Source organism: Cydia amplana, chromosome 7 (genome assembly GCF_948474715.1).
Source record: "Cydia amplana chromosome 7, ilCydAmpl1.1, whole genome shotgun sequence".
NCBI lineage: Eukaryota > Metazoa > Arthropoda > Insecta > Lepidoptera > Tortricidae > Cydia > Cydia amplana.
Genome location: NC_086075.1, coordinates 17,340,737 through 17,366,053, shown reverse-complemented (window position 1 = coordinate 17,366,053; position 25,317 = coordinate 17,340,737). Strand labels below are relative to the sequence as shown.

At 39.6% G+C, this 25,317-nt stretch overlaps 2 protein-coding genes across 2 annotated transcripts in view; both read right to left on the bottom strand.

Annotated features, from left to right (window-relative positions):
* Window positions 1-5,620: 5,620 nt before the first annotated feature.
* LOC134649785 (uncharacterized) lies at window positions 5,621-7,797 on the bottom strand. Its single transcript, XM_063504613.1, has 2 exons — window positions 7,716-7,797; window positions 5,621-6,949 (listed from the first exon to the last, which is right to left on the bottom strand). The coding sequence occupies exons 1-2, from the start codon at window positions 7,755-7,757 to the stop codon at window positions 5,663-5,665; spliced, it is 1,329 nt and encodes a 442-aa protein (XP_063360683.1). The 5' UTR covers window positions 7,758-7,797; the 3' UTR covers window positions 5,621-5,662.
* A 5,701-nt stretch (window positions 7,798-13,498) lies between these two features.
* LOC134649784 (protein draper) overlaps window positions 13,499-25,317 on the bottom strand; it is a 45,331-nt gene continuing 33,512 nt past the window's right edge. The window contains exons 13-18 of the mRNA XM_063504612.1: window positions 23,442-23,618; window positions 22,721-22,885; window positions 20,544-20,702; window positions 19,668-19,826; window positions 16,230-16,352; window positions 13,499-14,157 (exon numbers count right to left, since the gene is read on the bottom strand). Of these exons, the coding sequence (XP_063360682.1) occupies window positions 13,499-14,157; window positions 16,230-16,352; window positions 19,668-19,826; window positions 20,544-20,702; window positions 22,721-22,885; window positions 23,442-23,618 (1,442 nt within the window). The remainder of the gene's footprint in view (window positions 14,158-16,229; window positions 16,353-19,667; window positions 19,827-20,543; window positions 20,703-22,720; window positions 22,886-23,441; window positions 23,619-25,317) is intronic.

Genomic DNA, 25,317 nt, shown 5'->3' with positions numbered 1-25,317 from the left:
GCTGTGGGTAGTGGAATTCGCTAATGCCTCGGAAAAAAACCGAGAAAATTCATTAGGTGACGCTGGCAGCGTCGATTATAGGTATTCATTTGTTTTTACTGGGTCGACGCTATCATCGTGATTCGTAACCGTTTAGCAAAATTGTTCTTATATAGGGCTTTGGGTAAGGGCCTCAATAAACCTTTTAAGCATTTCTTCAGGGCTTTACAGAAAGAGACTGATTTTTTTTTGAAATTGTTAAGGAACTCGAAGCATTATGATGTTGTGTTAAAACTAAGTTCCAAGGTAACTATATACGTAATTGGGCTATGTAGATAGTAGAAGCTCCGTTCTGTTGTTTTCCGTTTAAATTATTGTAAGACATAGGCACACTTGCCCAATGCATACCTACAAGCATGAGGAGTATGTATTTACTTAAATCGAAATCAAAGTTTTCGATTGCTATAAACAGTGCCTAAACTATCTAAAGTAAACCTAGTAAGTAAAGGTACAAGATCGATCGTCGGTCAATTTTAAATGGGATACTTTCTAATAATATTTTTGCTAATTAAATTGGTTAGTTGAGAGGCTCATAACTAAGCTCGGAGGATTCAAATTAATCACAGCGAGATTGGCGGCCGTCGCTCAAGACCTAACGCACACCCGTCCCTCCCGACACGTGTTCTATTCCACGACTCGTATACATGTCTATGTATTAGATTAATTAAGGACCTCTCGTATCTCTTAAGCTCAGCACTATATGTCTATTATCCTGATTTCCTTTTGTTATTACTGAACCTATGGTTACGGACCCCTGGCTTGACTGTTTCGGTCTTGTTTTGCGATTCGCGTGATTTCTCTAAAGTTCAACACAAAAGCATGACAATAATGTGTAGTAAATATTTTGTGCTACGACTGCATTTTTATGGTTTAATATAGGTTTTCAATAAATGGTACGTAATTTGTATTAATATCGAAATATTTTGGAAATGTTTTAAGTGATTGTAAGTTGGAGATTTTATTACTAGGTATCAAGTCCCGAAATATAAATTTCGGTTAATCGGTGATTTTTTGAGGAAAAGACGCCATTTTGAAAAAAGTAATGTTGAAGAATATCTAATATAATAGGTACGAGAAAGTACCCAGGTCCGCATAATATATACATGTGTGCAGAAAACACTGATAGTAGTGTAAGATCAGATTTTGAAGGGTTGGATGCCGCTCCAAAATGGGGTAGGTAGATAGGACACTTTGCAAGATGGCGGCTATTTTTCAACGCCCGGAAAAGTTATGACAATATTACGGCGCACAAAGATACGACCTACTTACAAAACATATAAAATGTACCAAAATATTCGACCTTCATACAATCGTAGTGAAAGGAGTGGTGTCAAACGATAAAACAAATAAAACGGTTAAAAGGCTCCCTGTATCAGCTTTGTTATCGCCCTTATTAATCTTTAGATACCGTTTTGACCGTATTACGAGTATCTGCCCCGATACATAAAGATAAATGTCTAACATTAGGGCGAGTTTATCCAACAACAACTAAATGGATAGGTTAACTTTTACGACGAGCATGAAAGGGTACGGACAACGGCTTTTGACACCCTTGGAAGTTTTTCTTACACCTCTTTACGTGTTACCGGTAAATTTTTGGAGTTGTGATATTGAGTTAATAAACTACTAATATTATGAATTAGTGCAATGAGATAACGATGATTTTATTTGTAGCAAATTTATTGGTAAACTATAAGTAATAAAAACGAAACACCACCAAATAAATATTGTCTGTGTTCAATAAAATCGTGTAGCGATAGCACCCGACTAGCCAGTACATTAATACACTTAGACACGCTTCATCTCAACGTATACGTATTCTCCTATTCGCACCTCGCTTATTCTGGTAAGATTTAATTAAGAGCGCGTTTATTTTGTACCATAACTTCCTAATTGTTAGCAAATAAGTAGACATCGAATCAAAATAGTCTAGGAAAACTAAGCAATTATCATAAGTATAATTATACCTACTTCTATCTTGACGAGTGATTAATTCTACTATCGAATAGCTATATTCTTCAAACTTCTAAGCAATTTCTAACATTTGTCGTAGAATAGAACATGTAAATAAACGTAAAGATATCGATTTTATTATTTATAAGAAAAATGTAGTAATTTGATCAATATGCCGCCATGTACTAAAGAAAGGTATGAGATTATATTTGAATTTTATTCATATATATCAGTCAAGTATTTACATTGAAATGTTATGATTATACAATGAAATGCAGAATGAACCACAACAAGTAATAACGATGTATTTATTTAAAAAAAATATTGTACATACATACATATCCTCATGGAGCGAACCTACTTCCTTGAGACGCACCAATGCCCATTTAGCATGTAAACAATTATCCTTATGATAATAAGTACAATACTTAACAATTTACGTTAAGCGATTGCTCAATTAAAAAACCAACAATGGCTGAATGTAAACTTAGAAATACTTTCTTCTATAAAGCTCCAGCCGCTCTATTTATTATTTGTATTGCTTTTTTTTATTTTTACAGTAAATTAAATCGTGTTCAACCAATCATGTAGTTTTTAGTAGAAAGATACGTATTTTTACCATCAGAAATATGTATAATATCTGTGTCCACCAAATCTTAACGAAATACTACCCCTCCCTAACTACTTCTTCATGTAGCTTTCTGCCAAAAACTCTACATCTTTCAGGTTCAATTTATTTTATTTGCTGTATTAATTTATTAGCTTCCGACTGGTATTTTTTGCTGGATACAAATTATATTTATAATATGATGCAATTATATTTCAAGCTTATTTACAACAACATAGTTAGGTAAAGTAAGCCACGCCTTACAAATCTTGAAATAGTAAACTGTGCCAGGTACCTCTATTGGAGAAATCAAATTTGGATATATTTTAACAAGTATGGTGCCAAATTTATGGGAGAGGAATTGAAGATAAGTCATAATTTTTAATACGAACGGAAAATTAAATTACAATTTTAAAATATATTTGTACAAAATTAAAAAAAAAACACGTAAAATTGCTAATTATATAACGCTTTTCGTGTTAAGTATAAAACGAGAAATAATGATTATATGACCACTGGGGATGGAAGCACTTAAGTGCAGTCGATTTATAATTAAATATGGGTATGAATAATCTATTACTACAAGCAATATGATTAATAGGGTGTACCCTCTTTAGACCAACGCAATTTTGATCGAATGAGACTTTCAGTTGTTATGTCTCATTTTGCCTAATGCATATTTTCAGGTCACAATTATCACATACTGATTACAAAACTAAACAAGCATTAGGTCAACTGAGACGGTTAATGAAACTCATTAGGTCAATAGGTCAAGTGAGCTTCGGTCAACTGAGGGATTAAATAGCTGAAGACATGAGGTAAAGGTGGTAGTGACCCTTGAAAAGAGTAATAAGTATTAATCAAACTAGAACTACTAAAGTAAGCACGTTGACTGCTCGCGGTAGAGTAGCGCAGCTCAATTGTAGAATAATAAGTTTGTAATTACGTATTTATATTGTTAATAAAATCGTTATAATATAGAAACAAGGTGTTTGCTTTGTAGATTGACTTTCCTCTTCGATTAGTAGGTACAGAACAGGTGTGTACACAAAACTCAATTACCGATGGGTCTGGGGGCGGACCGATATAACTACATCGTACTGAAATTTCCTGGTAAACTAAGACGCAATTCCAGATTGTTTTTGATAGTTCATTGTATGGCTATGAGTTTACAAAATTTCTCATAGTGTTATTAAAAACATTTTTTTTTTAATAACCTGCAATATTTTGCGAGATAAATATCTAGGTCATACTGAGCAACTTCTATGGCTGTTTCGTATATTTTGATGTTGATATTTTCTATGGGAGAGTCAATTTTTTTACGCGATTTCTGTCTTGCGAGGTCTGTCTAATAGTAAAAGTTGCTCAGAGTGCCCTATATATTCACATCGTAAAATATTGCAAGTTATGAAAAAAACAACCTTGAATTAAGTACATTTTAACATTTTGATGACTACATGACAAGAAATTAAAATGACATTTTTATTACTTAAATCACTAACATTCATTGCGATATATCGCATTAAGTTAAGTACGAGGGGCGTTCAAAATATTCTCGGTATTGATATCTTACGACCTCTTCTAAAATTTCTTTCGTTACTGGCCGCTAATGTTTATTCATTGACATTAAAAAAAAGTATAATTCGAACCGAGATAGTCTTTTGTTTTTCTGCAATTGCTGAACAAACATGAACATCATGTGCGAATTGACAATGTTAACTAAATTAGAACATCGATGCGTGATAAAATTCTTGACAAAACAGGGTAAAAATCAAAAAACCATAAAAGAGGAAATGGATTGTGTTTACCGTGAGTCTGCTCCTTCTTTATCTACCATTCAAAAGTGGTCAAGCGAGTTTAAACGCGGAAGGGAGAGTATTGAAGATGACCCTAGACCTGGCCGGCCTGTAGTAGCTACTTCACAAGAAAATATTGATAAAGTGGAAAAACTTATATTGGAAGATGGTCGAGTGAAGGTAAAATCTATAGCACAAGTAACCAATCTCTCTATTGGTACCGTACATGATATTATACATGACCATCTTAATATGTCAAAAGTAAGTGCAAGATGGGTTCCGCGAATGCTGACTCGGCTTCAAAAAGACATGCGTGTAGCTTGTTGTTCCGATTTTATTGACCTGTGCGGTGAAAATCCTGATGAGGTGCTGCAAAGAATAGTTACTGGAGATGAAACCTGGGTTCATCATTATGACCCAGAGAGTAAACAAGAGTCCATGCAGTGGCACATTAAGGGTTCAGCTCATCCCAAGAAGTTCAAGGTCATCCCTTCAGCTGGCAAGGTCATGGCCACGATATTTTGGGATTGTGAAGGAGTATTACTAATCGATTATAAAGAAAAAGGTGTAAATATCACAGGACAGTACTACGCTAACATTCTACGTCAATTAAAGGATGTAATTAAAGAAAAGAGGCGAGGAAAGTTAACCAAAGGTATTCTGCTTCTGCATGACAACGCCCCCGTCCATACTGCTCATATTGCCAAGGCAGCTATTGTTGAATGTGGGTTTAAAACTGTTACTCACCCACCGTATAGTCCGGACTTAGCCCCCAGCGACTTCTTTTTGCTCCCCAATCTTAAAAAGGATCTGCGTGGAAATAAATTTTCTGACGATGAAGCATTGAAGGCGGCAGTGGAGGAGCATTTTTACACGAAAGATAAAAAATATTTTTACGAGGGATTAAAAAAAATAATTGATCGATCTTTTAAGTGTATGAACATAGGGGGGGAGTATATTGAAAAATAAAAATATCAAACTTTTCGTACTTGTTTGTTTTCATTCTCATACCGAGAATATTTTGAACACCCCTCGTACATCAAATAATGTTATACCATTTGATTGTATACAAAAAGTCGTGTATGTCCACGCAAATTAGTTATTTCGTAATTATAATTCGTAACATAAAATAAATAAACATTTAATCCCCAAATAAATGACAAACATATATAGACTATACTTAATTTAAAATTGTCTTAATTATTAAAGGCGGTATCACATTAACAGTTCAATTTGATAACAATAACTACATTATATCATTTCTCTTTTATTCCTTAAAATCCTTTAGCACGTCAGGGTCATCAAAAAGATCACGAGCATCTTTGCTCGAATCGATTTGGGCTAAACTGTTCATGACTGCGTCATTCAGAGCGTAATCTTGTATTATTCTCTTCGTATTTTCAAGCGCTTTCTGGTGCTCTATACTATCGATATCTGGCATCACATCAAATAGCGAACCGTATTGAGCTGCCAACTCCTCAACGGTTAATGGTCTTTCAGTAGTAGTAGTAGTTGTGGTTCTTTTTAGTTTTCTCCTTTTACTTTTAGATTTAACTGTGGTAACTTCTTGTGGTTTTTCAGTTTGGTCATCTTTTTTGACAACTTTATGTATCTTTTTAGTTTGATCATGCTTTTTGTCTGTTTCATCTGTTTTTTTAGTTTGGTCATCCTTTTCGCCTATTTTCCCAGCATCACTCTCAGTAACTTCTTCAGGTTCAGGTTTCTTAGTTGTGTCATCAGGTGGTGAAGTCGATCTATTTTCATCAAATACTCTTTTGGCGTATTCGCAAAAATCTTTAGGATAATTTTTGAGGTCCGTCCAGTTGTCACTGTGTCCTTTCGTTTGCTTGCTAAGTTTGCGCATAATTGCATGTATTTTGTTATCGTCTGCGGCCGAGCGATCTTCCTCATTCGCATCGAGTATACTTAAGATCTGGTCAAGAACACGGCTGATTTTCTTAGCATCGTCTGTATTCTTATGTCTATGTTCTATTTCGTGCAACAATTTAATGTCGTTCCAAATGCTCTCAACAGACGGTTCTGACGTCTGCAGTTCAATCGCTTTAAACTTTTCTTTCACTTCTGCCGAGAGTTCATCAAGTTGTTTCCTTAGCAGTTCACTTATTTCAGTTAATCGTTCGGTTTCGTTAATAAGAGCCAATTTAACAGTTTCAAGTTGAGCGTTAGTGTCTTCTTTTATTAGGACATCGCTTAGAACTTGGTCTACGTTTGAGGAGTCGACTTGTCTATGTTCCGTCTTCGTAAGAGGGATGGCCATGTAGCGGGTTTCTGGGGCAGGTGGTGGAGGGTCAGTGGCTACTACAACTGGTGGTGATGGTGGTGGTGTCTGTTCGATCGCCTCAGTACCTCGGCACCGTGCATCATATTCCGAAGGATCTCTAAACACACCTAAAGCCATCGCCTGCTCAACTGCCATGAGAGTGCAGTCAATAGTTTCTTTGACGTCGTATATGACGTCATTCAGAAGTTTCCCGAAGCTACTCTCCACTGAGGACACCGCGCCACGCAGTTCGTCGAAGAATGACGCAGATGTCTGAAATAATTAAGAGTTAATACGTAATTCGTAAGTAGTAAACACGACACATTACGTAAATTGAACATCCTGTTGCACTTTGTGAAAACAACACGTAGAATAATTAAAACACCATGATTAAATTCAAGTCAAGAGCGATGTCAATTATCATAAATGACCAGTATTTATTTCTCTTCAGTGCAGGTAACAACAAGCAGCCTTGAGGAAATAAGGAGCATATTTTAATAATTTTCATCACACTTGCGTAAAAGGTTTGCACACACGTAGGCGATGCGCTCCGTCAATCCTTAATTTCGTCCTAGAGCTGTAATGTATTTTTTCATCACACTTGCTAGGCGATGCGATTCATAAACCTACATTTCGACCTAGAGTTGTAATGTCCGAAAGTAGACAGGAGTTTTCTTTTTATTTTCCCCTTTTTAGGCTTCTGTACCTCAAAAGGGAAAAACAGAACCCTATACGATCACTTTGTTGTCCGTCCGTCCGTCCATTTGTCTGACTGTCAAGACACTTTACGAGATAAAAGGTACACAATTAAAAATACGACGATATTATATATACTTAGGTATAATAGATAAATACATAAAAACACATGACACAAATAAAAATAAATGTCCCGACCATGATTTGAACCCAGGACCTACTGCTTCGTAGGCAAAATCACTACCTCTGGTCTGTACTGTAGTGGTCTTTTTATTTAATATACTGAATTACTACTAATAGAACTGTACTCTAGTCCCATCTTTAAAAAAAATGAATATCTTACCTGCAACACTAATCCCGACAAGATGATCGCAAGCACCTTCATATTACACGAATATCCGTTTATAAATACAAGGCGTACGCGCGGCGCGGAGGCTCTTACAGGCCGTACGTTACTTTAGTAGACATTTCAGTATTATTTGCCCAATCAAGACACGCGTCACGGGGCACCTGTGTCAATATTTGCTGCAGCGTATATTAGCCATTAATAAGTTTTTACGCGAGTGTATTTCGTAGGTGACGTGTATTTGGTGTAGACGAGACGGTTCATTGGAGTAAACATGAGAAAAGGTGGACAATTCCATAAAATAAATATGGTTACTTCCAAAGACTTGCTTCACGTTCAACAAAATCGTATGTTTTCAATATTATACTAAAGACTCTAAGAGTCTCTTCTCTTCGGAACCCGCCAAAACAAATACCAATAGGTACAGTCAGCAGCAATAGTTGCTAAGCGACTGAGGTGTTCAAAATGATCTTACCGCGACTTTATTGTTAAGAGAATAAGAGATAAATATCCCCGTTTTTATAATACCTACTTATAACATATTCATTAAAAACATTGTAATAATAAATAATAGTTTTGACAGTTGGAATACGGAATGAAAACAATATTTAAATGAGAGTAATTTTTTTATTCAAATGTTTGCTTACATGTAAAATAATTTATCACAAACTAGGTATATAAGTGCCAAAGATAAAGTGGCTCGATATTTCTCATTAAAATTTACTTAGGTTTAACTACAATGTAAACATTTACAAAATAAATTATTGTCAGTTGATTTGTACACTACATTAAACCATAGAGAAAAAAATACATAAGAGTGCTCACTCCATACATCAGTTTTAGTACCAAAAAGACTATTAGCATCTAGCATCGAGTAGCGGAACTATCAGTACTGCTACTTGACAATAGATGTAGCACCGACCGGAAAGTCTTCTGCTGTTGAGATAAGACTTTCCGGTCGGTGCTACATCTATTGTCAAGTAGCAGTACTGATAGTTTCGCTACTCGATGCTAGATGTAGACACTGAAATTAATAGTCTGAACTGATGTATGGAGTGAGCACTCTTTGTCTTACTATATTTCTCTATGATTAAACTGACAATTTCCATAGCCCTCGCTACACTTTCGGCCCACGTCTCATTTCAAGTTTTTACTTGCAACACTCTTAACCTTTTGGACGCCAATGACCGATATATCCGCACCGTAGGTTCAACGCCAAAGACGGTCACAGACCACAGAGCAACATCGACCTACGTGCATATACATAAAGTTCAACTTCAGTTTTGACACTTCAACGATGTGGCGTTTGAGTGACAGCTTTTGTGTTTGACACGGCGTGGAAAAGGTTAATTAATTTGTTGAAATGGTTTAACCCCTCGTATGCTTTAGACACGGATCCGTGCGTGCCGTGCGTGGGAATTTAAACTATTGTTTTAAATGTCAAGGTCACTTTTTCAATTATCAAATCTGACAGGCCGCATACGACGGGTTAACTCTGTATTAATAGCAACTTTAGGTAAAATACGTTTACAGTTAACGCTTTGATTGCCAAAGCCGTCAACTGACGCGCACGACTACAGCCCAATATCAACCTTCGTGCATTCCGACAAGGTTCACAATGACGCGCCGCAACCGATTAATGCATGAGTTAAATCATTATATTACTGATTAAAGGATAGTTTGAATCAACTTATCATTCGATATGTACCTGAATGAATGCCACAGACCCACAACTGACTACAGATATGTTACAAAATGCATTAATCGGTTTTTCTAGGTATTCAAAGGAATTGTGAAAAACCTAACCACGTGACAAAGTCATTCGGTCTATGAGTAGTGTCCGTATGTATCTACCTTTTGGTATGGTTTTGTATCAGTTGATGAATGACAGTCAGGTAGTTTTTATTAAAATTATCCAAAATAACCGACTATAGGTTGAAGCGAAAGATATGTCATACATCCTAGATCATTAAATGTTTGTTAAGGAAAAGTTACATATATGGTATAGAGACCGTGCGTGTTGGAGGGTCTGCCATCTTGTGACCTGAATCGAAAGCGAAAACAATTCACGCTTCTATGCAAGTGCTGCCCCCTACCCTTCACGCTGGCTCTATTTAGCATAGTAGCATCTGCCGCCTAGAGACTTAAATTTAACTTGACACTTGACATAACGCTTCGCGCTAATGAATAGGGGGCTTCTGTGCTGCCCTCTATAATTCATGCACGCTCTTTATAATCGTACATACATATGTATTATCAATATTGGTGAGTAAATGCCTTTTTGGTAAATTAGATATGATAAGTTATTGTGACATGATATACAGACGAGTTTTAAAACTAGCATATTTTAGTTTTTAATACGGTTTTCAATTTAAAAAGCCCAATTTGAATGAAATGCAGAGATTCCTTTCCAATAAACGGTACGCCTATACCTTACACAACTTACAAATTGGCACTTTTTGAGCAAACATCACTCATCCTTAATACCTATCTAACATGCGTATCTAAATAACATGCTTTATTTAAATCACAGACCTACCACACTACGCACCTTATACAGTAAAAAAACATTTTTACCGAAGATAGCATGCTTTCATTTGTTACTTTATGCCATTAAAATAAAGTATAAAATTGAATACACGGCTCAGAGTAAGCAAAGTTACCGGAAATGACAATGCGCATATGTTTAGACTTATTGCAACCTAGTGCAATGAAAAATGAATACAATAGTACATTACATACCTAGGGAGGTGAATTCGTGAATGCTCCAGATCGCACGTGTTTGTGGCCCGAACCGAAGGTGAGGGCCATAAATATGCGATCTGGGGCTTTACGAATTACCGCCCGTGGTTTGTCTAAAGTTTTACGTCTTGCCTTGGCCAGGAAGTGAGATTTTCTCCTCGCGTAGCGGGGAGAAAATCCCACTTACGGGCCTAGGGTGACGTAAAATATGGTTCCCACCTGTACATAAGTGTGGTAAGGTAAGATCAACTCTACTCTTATTTTTTACTCTCCGTTAAATTCATAGTATTTTTTCATTAGCTTACTAAACAGTCCATAACAGAGTAAAGTTTGAATTAATTAACATATTCACAATAGAGGTACACGTATACGGCTTACAAGATATGTGTTATAAATTACATTTACGTGATATCGATTCATAAGACAAAATTAACTTTAGGATAAAAATAAATCTTGATTTTTATATTTTATAAAATTTTAAAACGAAATATGAAGTGTTATAAAATATTAAACTGTAAAATGATTAAAAACAAATAGTATAAACACATGTGGAATGTAACAAGTGCATCCACGGTGAGAATATTACAGCTTACTTATAATACTATAGAATATCACTAGGTTTATTGCTTTTCAGGAAGCGTCACACGGCTCGTGAAGCAGCAATAATATCACACGATTACTTTTAGTTTGCGACTTACAAATGGTTTAACACGTTCATTGCCACCCAGCCAAACAAGACATCCGCGCCAGGCCACAAAAATTTCGTCATATAAAGCTGTAGTACCACGATCCCGACTATCGGATCGTCCGGCCTGGGAACGAAATTATAGCTGGTCAAGCAGATCTTGTCAGTAGAAAAAGGCGGCAAATATAAAAAATGTAGGTGCGAAGGGATATCGTTCCATAGAAAATTTGAATTTCGCGCCTTTTTTTACTGACAAGATTTGCTTGACCAGCTATATATAATACCCGGTAGTCGGGATTTCGGCAATGAATTGTCAATGTGGCAAAATCCGTCTATATAGGAAGAAAGTCTACAAGCTCTTTCGTCGCTTTTAACTTTTGCGTTTGTGTACATACTCCACGGTCTCCACACAGAAGGTCGATAAAGCAGGGGCCCGTTTCTCAAAAGCTTGTAACTTGTAATACAAGCGGATGTCACTTTTTGACAGCTTTTGTTAGAAAGGGACTTCCACTTGTATTGCAAGTTACAAGTTTTTGAGAAACGGGCCCCAGGAGTGAAGCTTTTAGGTATGCCCTATGACGATCTTTACTTGATATTTCACTGACGAAAGTGACATATTTACGCATTTAACAGACAAAATGTGTGTTGTAAATAAAAATCACACCACACAAAATTTTGTTTATACTAAGTATATTGGTTGTAGAATAGACTTTATGATTACCATGTTAAGGTATAAAATCAAATGTATAACCGTCTGTCTATCCCAAACCATAAGTAATCGTCGTATAAATATACGTTTCATACAATTACAATAGTTCATTTATATTATAATAGTAATATGTTAATAACTTTTCGTTAAAACAAGTGACATAATAGTGACGTTTTTTGTGAATATTTTCTTGTTGCTACATGCATAATTTTATAATATAACTTTATTGATATTGAGCAATATAACTATTGACTTTGTACGAAACTCTTACTTACATTGTTAAATACACTACGTACGTACCATATATTTTACTTTATTTTCATTTCGTGTTAAAATATAATTTAATACAGCCACCAAAAATATTCATAAACATAGCTACCTATGTAAAATTTTGTTTTTCGTACCCATCCGGTTTGCTTTAGACCAGTGGTTCCTAACCTGGGGGTAATTACCCCCGTGGGGGTAAAACTGATATTTTACGGGGGTAATAAGCTAACCTAATATAACAATACAACAAACGTACACGTTTTATTTTTTTATTACCATTGGGAGGAGGGGTAAAATCAGGTTCCCTAGTTAGTCATAGGGGTGACGGGACTGAAAAGGTTAGGAACCACTGCTTTAGACGATACAAATGGTAGAACCTAAATAATAGGTTATATTTATTCATTTGCACAAGTAGGTAGGTAGGTAATATAGAACAAAAACATGATTAGGCGGTACCAATAGAATAAATAAACGAGTTTAAGTTTTCTTCAACTACAATGAATATGGTAGTGTAAATATCAATGCGCCATCTTTAGATATGATATATAGAGATTAAAGCGATGGGCAGTTTTTATCTACTTAAAATTAATGATTTCAGAAATAAACATTCCCTAGTAAATATAAAATGATTTTCGTTTTTAAAACACAATAAAACATACATGTTAAAACACTTGAAATGCCGATAAATGATAATATTTCATAAAATGTGAAATATTTCGATGGTAAATATTTTCTCTGACTTTGATTTAATAATGAATTTACGTAGGTAAATATTAAAACTCCGCCACAACCTTTATCGTAAGACTTACGTTATATTATTTCTTTAACGCAGTACACGTAATACATCAATGAATTCATTTAAAAACAGGAGATCACTTACGCTTTTACAGTTCTTTGCTAACGTTGTGACACGGGAAACGGGTGAGATATTCGACTACCGATGTTACGTACGATTTCGCATAACAACTGTGCTCGATATCTCTTCGGATATCTCGCAATGACGCTTTGTGTTGTATATGACACCGTAAGACATACAGGGTGTAATCTAAAACGTGATACAAGATAATCAAACCTGAATCTTTTCATGATTTTGAACAACTTTTACTATGGGGTCAACTTTGTAAATTAACAATAAAAAAAATCTTTGCCATACATTTTTGTCTACCTCTCCTTGACCATTTCTATGGAACAGCTCAATTTTTTTTTAATATTACAAAATTGACCCCATAGTAAAAGTTGTTCAAAATCATGAAAAGATTCAGGTTTGATTATCTTGTATCACGTTTTAGATTACACCCTGTATACACGGTATGCAACGGTCTCCTGGAAAACTTATTCACCCATAACAGAATCAAATAGTCTCACCCACTCATCGTGTCATGGCGACTCGACATCCTGAGTCACGGTCTCGCGCGGCGGCGGCACGGGCGGCGTCAGCGCTGGCCCCACACTCGACGCCCCGTTACTCAATGGGGCCACGGGGCCCACGTTACTCGCCCCATTACTCACGGGGGCCACGGGGGGGCGTGCCACGGGGGCCACGTTACTCGCCCCATTACTCACGGGGGCCACGTTACTGACCGCCCCATTACTCACGGGGGCCACGGGGGGGCGTGCCACGGGGGCCACGGGGGGGCGTGCCACGGGGGAGACGTGGGGGCGTGCCACGGGGGCCACGTTACTGACCGCCCCATTACTCACGGGAGCCACGTTACTGACCGCCCCATTACTCACGGGGGCCACGTTACTGATCGCCCCATTACTCACGGGGGCCACGGGGGGGCGTGCCACGGGGGGGCGTGCCACGGAGGCCACGTTACTCGCCCCATTACTCACGGGGGCCACGGGGGGGCGTGCCACGGGGGCCACGTGGGCGACATTGAGTTTAGGTAGCGGCGGGATGGGCGGTACGGATACCTGGCTGGGAGCGCTGGACGTGGCTGAAGGGGAAGGTGTGAAGCCGTTGGCCATGCGCTGGTAGTGGGGCTTCCATTTGTTGGCTGGCGGCGTGTAGTTTAGATGGTCGTATTCCATTTCTGAAAGAATGGAGTTTATAAGATAAAAGCTAGGCGAGTTTACTAAAAGGGATGTCTTAAGGAAGTTCTAGTGAATGACCAAAGAACAAGTAAGAACATTATTTGAGTCATTTGTATCGAATTTGATTTATGACAAAACGGACAAATTGACAATTTAGTGTAGGGGCAGCCGAGTTGGTCAAAAATATCTGAATACGCACTCTAGCGCTTTGACAATAGAGGTGTGTTCAGATATTTGTGAGCACCTCGGCCGCTCCGATATATCTGATGGCGACTGTACCAAGTTCTGAGGCCTTAAGATTCCTTCAAAGTTGTATTTTTGACCCAAACTCACGACTACGTATGTCACTTTAAAATTGAGTAAACTTTTAACTAACTCACTCATAAAAGATCGGCCTAACTGCTCAGACCGTAAATACAACAAAATATATGAAATTCACTGGCGTTACTGCGGATATTTTGCGCCAAGTTTCGGTGATATCGATCATTAGGCCCAACATACACTTGTAAGTTTTACCAGGTTTTACAAATACATAAAGGAGCCTCGTCTGCCAACAAACCACTCTGTGGTTTGGCAGAAGAATATATGTAATTAGTTATAAGAAAGATCTCTGAATAAACGTTTTATTTATTTATTTATTTTTTTTTTTACTTACGTAAGTCCGGACACAGCTATACTACAGAATGTAAGATAAATATCATTATCTCATTTTAACAAATAGCCTTGTCCATACTTACGTATGCCTTAAGACGAGTTCTTACCAACTCTAGTCTCCTCTACTAGATGTACGCTACGCCGACGCTTAAAAGACGCTAGTGTGTGGTGGCCCTTAGTATAAGGCCTGAGTGGACGCTCGAAGCGGAGCGTTCGGCGGGGCGTGCAGCGTGGCGTCGGGCTCACAAGTAATTTGACCAGCGTGTATAGTTTGTAGCTTTCTAGTAGAGCCCGAAGGCTTATCCTATTGTATATTGTTCAGTAAAACTGCACGTGCTACTTACCTGCAAAAAAGGGTCCTAAATATTCTATTTGGCACCTGAGCGCGGGCTAGTCCAACGCTCAAAAAACCAGTGTAGGTGCGCTCTCCGATAACGCGCCTTTGTTACGCATCTCGATGACACATTTTAGACTGGTTCTGTAGCGTTCGACTCGCCGGCACTCAGTAACCGAAGTACTGACCACACACATCGGTACAAAATACTTATCCATTAGTTCATTTTGAATCTTATTGCAGTTTCCATAGGAGTTGTAATTCAATTACCTGGGTAAAGTGAACGAGCGAGTGGTTGTGGCACGTGGCACGAGCGGTTTTACTAACAATAGACAATAGGATTAGCCGTCGGGGTCTATTAGAAAGCTACAAACTATACTAAGGCCGCTCCTATACGCTTGCATTTGTTTAACATGCACGCCGCACGCCCCGCCCCGCTGCGCGCCCAACTCGAGCGTCCACTCAGGCCTTACACTCAGTCATCCCGGCAGCCGTGGAAATACAGGGTGGCCAAATAAGAGGTATATACACTTTATTTTTAAATTTTTATTCTATATAACTTAAAAAATATTAAGTATTCCTTGTTAAATATAATATGTAGGGTCAGCAATTACACATGGAAAATAATGTCAGACAATGTCCACTTCTAGCAGCATGGCAGATGCGAACCCTTTTCATCGCGTTTTTCATCACTTTTTCACACATTTCTGGCGTTATCTCAGCGACAGTGTTTCGAATATTTTGTTTTAATTGCTGAAGGTTCGTTGGCCTATTAGCATAGACACGTCCCTTTAGATAGCCCCACAGAAAAAAGTCAGGAGCTGTTAAATCAGGCGATCTTGGGGGCCAGTCAATGTCAACGTTTCTTGAAATTAATCGACCGGGAAACGTTATTTTTAATGTTTCTATTGTTTTTAATGATTAAAACACGTTGTTCCGTCGTAAAACGCTCCATAATAAATTTGCCGTATCTACACAAACTAATTTTCATGCAATAACTGTCATATTTACCGCCAAAATAAAATGGCGGCAAAAAAAAGTTGTATACCTCTAAGTTGGCCACCCTGTATAATCAGGTCTTACCGTGTCCTTCCTTATGTTTGATTTCATCGTACACGTGGTCGAGCTTGTTGTCATCGATACAGTGGTACAGGTTCGGGTTCGTAAGGTCCGCGTCCTTATTCTTGTACGACAGTGGGTCATACGCTGTGGAAAAAAATATTAATTTATTAGTTACTAGCGACCCGCCCCGGCTTCGCACGGGTTAACAAATTATACATAAACCTCCCTCTTGAATCACTCTGTCTATTAAAAAAACGTATCAAAATCCGTTGCGTAATTTTAATAAACAATTGTTATATATGATCTAAATTGTATACATATGTTATACTATTACACTTACTTAAACTAGTACTTGAAATTTTCGTGTAACAATCTGTTAATTAAGGAAGAGCGGTGTTGCCCAACACAGGCAAATTTTGCTTACCGGGCAGCACTATCCCCTACTTTATAAACACTTGTATATTTTACGAAAATAAATAATTTTAATTATTTTAATTTTTTTTAATTTTTTTTTTTAAAGATCTAAGCATACATAGGGACAGACAGCGGGAAGCGACTTTGTTTTATACTATGTAGTGATTTTGATGCATAGAAAACTGCAGTGTGACAGTTGTCAATTTTTTTTAATACTGATTACTCAGTCCTTAGTAGGCTAAGAACCCCTTGTTATTTTGTATGATTTCCTATCAGGCCATATCTTGTCAAGTTATAATAAATCGTGAACGTCAGCTGCTGCTCCGTAAAATGTTCAAAATATATTTTGTTCATCTGTGTGTCTCTATCTATAGTTTTTTAGATATAATTATGATCGTAGTGGGTTGTATTTGGTTTTAAATTTTATAAATTTTAGAATGCATGACTTTAACCTGTCGTTTCCCACGATATGACGTCACCCATAAGCGTTCTGGCTCAAATATGAGCCGCTGGGAGCTGACAGATAATGTGTTTTATTTTTACTTTATATTAGAGATAGGGGAGGCGAGAGAGAGAGAGAGAGAGAGAGAGAGAGGGGGGGGGGACCATTGGACAGTCGGGAAGCTCGGGTACCCCCTACATTTTCTATGTAACATAGGCCAAACTTTGTACCACATTTTACATAATATTTATTTAACAGTATTTATACTACTATGAGACCCGTAGCAGGTGTCGGTAAACAAATATAAAGTATACATGAACTTTTCTGTTCATAATTGATCTTTTATACCAATGTAATAAAAAATATTATTCTATTCAGTACGTAGACTGTGTGCGTATGCAAATTACCCGTCTGTCTACATACATCAACGAGACACTGCGTCGCGTTGTAATTCCTGTGACTAATTAAAATTTAAACAACTACTTATTGAAATAATACAAGTATTGCATAAGTACTAACAGCAACACTCTTCATTGACCATCGGTAATCCTTATGCGTTCGGAATAAGGTTTACGAATCGACAGTTAAAAGTGGGGAAGATTATATTTATATGTCTATTGACGTCACCAAATTCATAAGGCATAATAATAGTCTTACACGTGAGTCTAAATATAGAGGGTTACAGTGTAAACGAGTAGTTTACAGAAAAACTTACGATCAGTAGACCCAGTGGGTCGGTTCTGTAATTTCTCCATAGTGAGCTTGCTAAGGTTGTTGTGGATGTGGTTGGCGTTGTTCAAGAGCGTAGTCTCATCGCTGCGAGTTGAGCCTTGGTACGAGTAGACGGGTTGTCGAAGTGTAGTTAGTTTAGTACTTACGATCACTAGACCCAGTGAGTCGGTTCCGTAGTTTCTCCATAGTGATGTTGCTGACCTTGCTAAGGTTGTTGTGAATGTGGTTGGCGTTGTTCAAGAGCGTAGTTTCGTCGCTGCGAATTGAGCCTTGGTACGAGTAGACGGGGTTGTCGAAGTGTAGTTAGTTTAGTACTTACGATCAGTAGACCCAGTGGGTCGGTTCCGTAGTTTCTCCATAGTGGTGTTGCTGAGTTTGCTAAGGTTGTTGTGGATGTGGTTGGCGTTGTTCAAGAGCGTAGTTTCATCGCTGCGAGTTGAGCCTTGGTACGAGTAGACGGGGTTGTCGAAGTGTAGTTAGTTTAGTACGATCAGTAGACCCAGTGGGTCGGTTCCGTAGTTTCTCCATAGTGGTGTTGCTGAGCTTGCTAAGGTTGTTGTGGATGTGGTTGGCGTTGTTCAAGAGCGTAGTTTCATCGCTGCGAGTTGAGCCTTGGTACGAGTAGACGGGGTTGTCGAAGTGTAGTTAGTTTAGTACTTACGATCAGTAGACCCAGTGGGTCGGTTCCGTAGTTTCTCCATAGTGGTGTTGCTGAGCTTGCTAAGGTTGTTGTGGATGTGGTTGGCGTTGTTCAAGAGCGTAGTTTCATCGCTGCGAGTTGAGCCTTGGTACGAGTAGACGGGGTTGTCGAAGTGTAGTTAGTTTAGTACTTACGATCAGTAGACCCAGTGGGTCGGTTGCGTAGTTTCTCCATAGTGGTGTTGCTGAGCTTGCTAAGGTTGTTGTGGATGTGGTTGGCGTTGTTCAAGAGCGTAGTTTCATCGCTGCGAGTTGAGCCTTGGTACGAGTAGACGGGGTTGTCGAAGTGTAGTTAGTTTAGTACTTACGATCAGTAGACCCAGTGGGTCGGTTCCGTAGTTTCTCCATAGTGGTGTTGCTGAGCTTGCTAAGGTTGTTGTGGATGTGGTTGGCGTTGTTCAAGAGCGTAGTTTCATCGCTGCGAGTTGAGCCTTGGTACGAGTAGACGGGGTGTCGAAGTGTAGTTAGTTTAGTACTTACGATCAGTAGACCCAGTGGGTCGGTTCCGTAGTTTCTCCATAGTGGTGTTGCTGAGCTTGCTAAGGTTGTTTTGGATGTGGTTGGCGTTGTTCAAGAGCGTAGTTTCATCGCTGCGAGTTGAGCCTTGGTACGAGTAGACGGGGTTGTCGAAGTGTAGTTAGTTTAGTACTTACGATCAGTAGACCCAGTGGGTCGGTTCCGTAGCTTCTCCATAGTGGTGTTGCTGAGCTTGCTAAGGTTGTTGTGGATGTGGTTGGCGTTGTTCAAGAGCGTAGTTTCATCGCTGCGAGTTGAGCCTTGGTACGAGTAGACGGGCTTGTCGAAGTGTAGTTAGTTTAGTACTTACGATCAGTAGACCCAGTGGGTCGGTTCCGTAGTTTCTCCATAGTGGTGTTGCTGAGCTTGCTAAGGTTGTTGTGGATGTGGTTGGCGTTGTTCAAGAGCGTAGTTTCATCGCTGCGAGTTGAGCCTTGGTACGAGTAGACGGGGTTGTCGAAGTGTAGTTAGTTTAGTACTTACGATCAGTAGACCCAGTGGGTCGGTTCCGTAGTTTCTCCATAGTGGTGTTGCTGAGCTTGCTAAGGTTGTTGTGGATGTGGTTGGTGTTGTTCAAGAGCGTAGTCTCATCGCTGCGAATTGAGCCTTGGTACGAGTAGACGGGGTTGTCGAAGTGTAGTTAGTTTAGTACTTACGATCAGTAGACCCAGTGGGTCGGTTCCGTAGTTTCTCCATAGTGGTGTTGCTGAGCTTGCTAAGGTTGTTGTGGATGTGGTTGGCGTTGTTCAAGAGCGTAGTTTCATCGCTGCGAGTTGAGCCTTGGTACGAGTAGACAGGGTTGTCGAAGTGTTGCTCTGCGAAACAAAGTTAGGAGCTTAGATAAAACGTGAGTTATATAACTTATAATAACCAATATCTGGGAAACCGATACCAAATTTCATCGAAATCGTTAGAGCGGTTTCCGAGATCCCCGAAATATATATATATAAATAAATAAATAAACAAGAATTGCTCGTTTAAAGGTAAGACAAGAATTGCCCGTTTAAATGTATAAGATAAGATATGTTTAAATTCTAAACTGAGTTTTAGAGCCGGGTATACCAAACCGTTTGTTAGCGTAATCGTAGTTCGTGAAAAATTGAAAGTAAGAAAGAAAATACATTTGTTCAACATCAAAATTTACTTTCATGAAAAGATCCCGTAAGTTTTCTTTGTAATGACAGGTTTAGCCGATCTTGCCGCCAAACAGTTGCTGTTGTTGTTGTTGTTGATGTTGTTGCAGTACATTCCCTACCATCTTTCGACAGAACATTTAAACTGGTAGAACGCCATTTGACTTTGATCCTTATTCTTTCTCTGATGTGTCATTTTGTTAAATGACAAAAATTAAAGCCATCTACTCCACAGTAGGCCGAAGGTATGGCACCATCGCTCGAAAAGATTGCTCCATACCTTTGGCCTAGTCTAGTAGGCTACATTATTTACTTTGACAATCCGCCTCTATTTCAAATTGTCTTTGGTTTCAGGTAGTCTGTAGGCGAACATGACTATGTCAGTAATATATTATTTACCAGGTTGTGTGGCCGGATCTGCGGTGTAGTGGACATGAGCTATTTCCCGCTTGAGGTTCTTGACCCGCTTGCGATAGTAGAACAGCATGAGCGCCGCGGCGGCCAAGCAGAGTAACAGAAGAATGACCATCGTCGCTGTTAGGCCCGCGTTGCTGCCACCTACTGGAAGAAAAGGATTATAACTAGTGGCTCTGTGAGCTGTAGACCTCGCGAGTATAGCTTATTGGGACCGTGCACGATGACAGCGCCACACAGCGGTTTGATCAATCAACAATACAAAGATTTTAATTTATTAAAAAAAAATACGAAGTTTAAGAAAAAAAAAATACAAAAAGTTGTGTCTTACTGGGGATCGAACCCAGACTTTCTGTGTGCAAACAAAAAAAGCAATTGTTTACAAAACGCGCCATGATAGTTCTTAGCTAAGCTGACGAAATTCGGCTACTCATTCTCGACTACAAACTAAATATCTAAATACCGCCTAAACCAGCAATACAATTTTTCTGCATTTTTTGCCATTTACTATGTCTCAAAAAGAAAATACTCTTATGATATCGATACGACTATTTGTTTAAGCGCGAGGTATGAAAACTCCTCCATTTTTGAAAATTTCCAAAAACGGGATCGACAAAAAAAATTATTTACCCATAGAATCTGGTCACAAATATTCACAAGAATCGGTTGAGAATTGCGACCTGTAGAGGAGAACATCCGGACATACAAAAGCAAAATGCCCGAGTCAAAACGTAGACCTTCGCTACGCTTCGGTCAACTAAATAAATGTGCTTACAAACAGTATGTTAGGACATACTGAGCAAATTTTGCTATGGGCCCCGAAGGCGAGGAAAAAAATTTGCATGTTTCATACATTTTGCTGGTCTGATGTTGAAATTTCCTATGGGAGAGTCAATTTTTTGCGATTTCGGGGTTGGTCCATGCAGTGGTCGCCGAAATAGCCCTCGGGGCAGACTGTGGCAGTATATAGGGTCGAGTTTCCTGTTCCCCGGTAACTTACCCTCGGCCTTGTCCACCACTATGGCGTCCGAGGCGTGCGTGTCGCAGCTGTCTCCGATGAAGCCGCGGCGGCACACGCAGCCGCGCACCGGGTGGCAGTCCCAGTTGCCCTCGGGGCAGACTGTGGCAGTATATAGGGTCGAGTTTCCTGTTCCCCGGTATCTTACCCTCGGCCTTGTCCACCACTATGGCGTCCGAGGCGTGCGTGTCGCAGCTGTCTCCGATGAAGCCGCGGCGGCACACGCAGCCGCGCACCGGGTGGCAGTCCCAGTTGCCCTCGGGGCAGACTGTGGCAGTATATAGGGTCGAGTTTCCTGTTCCCCGGTATCTTACCCTCGGCCTTGTCCACCACTATGGCGTCCGAGGCGTGCGTGTCGCAGCTGTCTCCGATGAAGCCGCGGCGGCACACGCAGCCGCGCACCGGGTGGCAGTCCCAGTTGCCCTCGGGGCAGACTGTGGCAGTATATAGGGTCGAGTTTCCTGTTCCCCGGTATCTTACCCTCGGCCTTGTCCACCACTATGGCGTCCGAGGCGTGCGTGTCGCAGCTGTCTCCGATGAAGCCGCGGCGGCACACGCAGCCGCGCACCGGGTGGCAGTCCCAGTTGCCCTCGGGGCAGACTGTGGCAGTATATAGGGTCGAGTTTCCTGTTCCCCGGTATCTTACCCTCGGCCTTGTCCACCACTATGGCGTCCGAGGCGTGCGTGTCGCAGCTGTCTCCGATGAAGCCGCGGCGGCACACGCAGCCGCGCACCGGGTGGCAGTCCCAGTTGCCCTCGGGGCAGACTGTGGCAGTATATAGGGTCGAGTTTCCTGTTCCCCGGTATCTTACCCTCGGCCTTGTCCACCACTATGGCGTCCGAGGCGTGCGTGTCGCAGCTGTCTCCGATGAAGCCGCGGCGGCACACGCAGCCGCGCACCGGGTGGCAGTCCCAGTTGCCCTCGGGGCAGACTGTGGCAGTATATAGGGTCGAGTTTCCTGTTCCCCGGTATCTTACCCTCGGCCTTGTCCACCACTATGGCGTCCGAGGCGTGCGTGTCGCAGCTGTCTCCGATGAAGCCGCGGCGGCACACGCAGCCGCGCACCGGGTGGCAGTCCCAGTTGCCCTCGGGGCAGACTGTGGCAGTATATAGGGTCGAGTTTCCTGTTCCCCGGTATCTTACCCTCGGCCTTGTCCACCACTATGGCGTCCGAGGCGTGCGTGTCGCAGCTGTCTCCGATGAAGCCGCGGCGGCACACGCAGCCGCGCACCGGGTGGCAGTCCCAGTTGCCCTCGGGGCACATGCACGGCTCCATGCAGTGGTCGCCGAAATAACCCTCGGGACAAACTGTGAAAGAAAAGAAAGGTTTATAAGTGTATGGTACACTAGCGACCAAAAACAAATGATACACACAAAAAAGATATTGGAACTTTAAGGTAATTATGGTCTGGTAAACCCAATTTGACAGTAAATAATAAGAAAATTAAACTACCTATAATTGGTCAAGCAAATCATGTCAGTAAAAAAAGGCGGCAAATTTGAAAAATCGCACTATGTTTGAATTGTTCGAAAATCGTGTGTCATTTATATCTTATCTTTGGAACTGTTTTGTTTACATTTCATCGTTGTTCGATGTACATTGGTGCTTTTCGTTCGTTTCCTAGGGATACCATACTTTAGTTTGCTTTACATTGCTACTGACATATCCGGCTTGACAGACTATACACATGCACATCCAAAGAAAAGAGATGATCTTTTCTTTGGATGTTAGTACTAGCGTAAGACAAAGACAGGACGATCTTTGTTTGAAATGAGACAGGCCTTGGCCAATCAATAAGTAATGCGGCAGGAGCACTGGTATAGTAGTCCTTATCGTAATGCAGTAAGGTGCACTCAGACTGACACTGCGTGCAATAGGCGCCGGTGTATCCGGGCGGGCAGCGGCAGTAGCCGTCGTTGGGGCGGCAGGCGGCGGCGGCGGCGCAGCGGCACGGCTGCGTGCAGTTGCCGCCCCACCAGCCCGCCGGGCACGCCGAGTCGCACAACCGCCCCAGCCAGCCCGGCGGGCACTGGCACGCTCCTGGAACAATACGGATGATGACACATGTTGAATTTTATAACAAAATCTAGTAAAATAGATAGCAAATGAGCAATTTATCACAATATTGTGGATATTAAAAAATAAATGGAAATAATACAAAAATACAGCACCTGAAAGTTTCAAAATTTAAGTTCTTTTTAACTTTCAAAAACGAAATAAGTAAGGATACCATTCGATTCCTCACATTTTATCCAAAAAAAGATTGTATAGCAACTATACAGGGTGCCATTTCAGTCGTGATCAGTAATATGTTTTTCTAACTCCATAAATAACGAGCAATTTAATGCCCCTACTCTTACTAAAATCAGACAAGATTTTGTCATTTATTTTACTTTTACAAGTGGCAATTTGGTATTTAACCAGCTTTGTAAGATATTTCAAATGAAAAATTAAGTAAATTTTATTTCTAACTGGGACAAATGACAAAATTGATGTCAATGACAGTTCCGATTCAAAGAAGTGATTCAATTTACTATTTTTTCTACTCCAGCACTTAAATGTGTCAATTAAATGACTGACAGTGATATCTAAAGCAATGTCATTTGAATGCTTTGTCTATAGGCTCATAAGATGACTGCTAGCAGTCATCTTATGAGTATAATACAACTGCTTTATTTTTTTTAAAGATACAAGTTCCGATCATCTTGATTGAAAGAGGTATGTTTTCATTTACAATAATAACTCTTTTTTTTTTAAATAATAACTATTTATTTTTTTAAATAATAACTCAATTTTTTTTAAATAATAACTCAATTTTTTTTAAATAATAACTCTTTTTTTTTAATAATAACTCTTTTTTTTTAATAATCTCTTTTTTTTTTTTTTTTTTGCTGCAGCTGTCATAGAAAAAGTAATGTATGCAACAGCTCATAATTGGTTCTTAAAATTCTCGGGTCTTTTTTTACAAAACTCGACTACGTCTCGTTTTGTAACTTCGACCCTTGAATTTTAAGAACCCTTATTATATCACTGTTGCATAAACTACTATTAAATATCTTAATAAACCGTTGTAATATCCTAAATCCACTTATAAAAGTAAAATAAATGACAAACAATAAACAAAAAATAAAAAAAATCTTGTCTGATTTTAGTAAGAGTAGGGCCATTAAATTGCTCGTTGTTTATGGAGTTAGAAAAACATATTACTGATCACGACTCAAATGGCACCCTGTGTATAAACGCAATATTTCACCGACAAAAATGCAATTTTCTTGTTTTGTTCATGCTTCAAGATGCGATTTCAGTGACCTTGACGTCACGTTCACATAGGGATTTGTGAGGGGCGTTTCGCGAGTTAAGTACGACTGTCGGACTTTGATTATAATTTCTGACTTTTGTATTGCTTTAATGCAATGGGTCCCATATAGACATTTGATCCTAAAAACAAACCTGATTGATCGATACCATAAATGAAAATTTGTCATCCAGCCTATACACGGGTTAGCTTACATGAACAACACAGAAGTAAAGTTATAAGGAGGTGGAGTCTCTAGTGTCTCTACCTAACCTCCAGCTAACCAGAAGCACTTGTTTAGTTTTTGAATTTGGAACCCTTAGTTAATAATTAAATAGATTGATTTAGGCCCACTTGCACCATCCCCCTACCCCGGGGTTAAGCGGTTAAACCGTTAAACTAGTGTCAAATTGTACTAAAAAACCATGGTAACTCCAGGTTTAA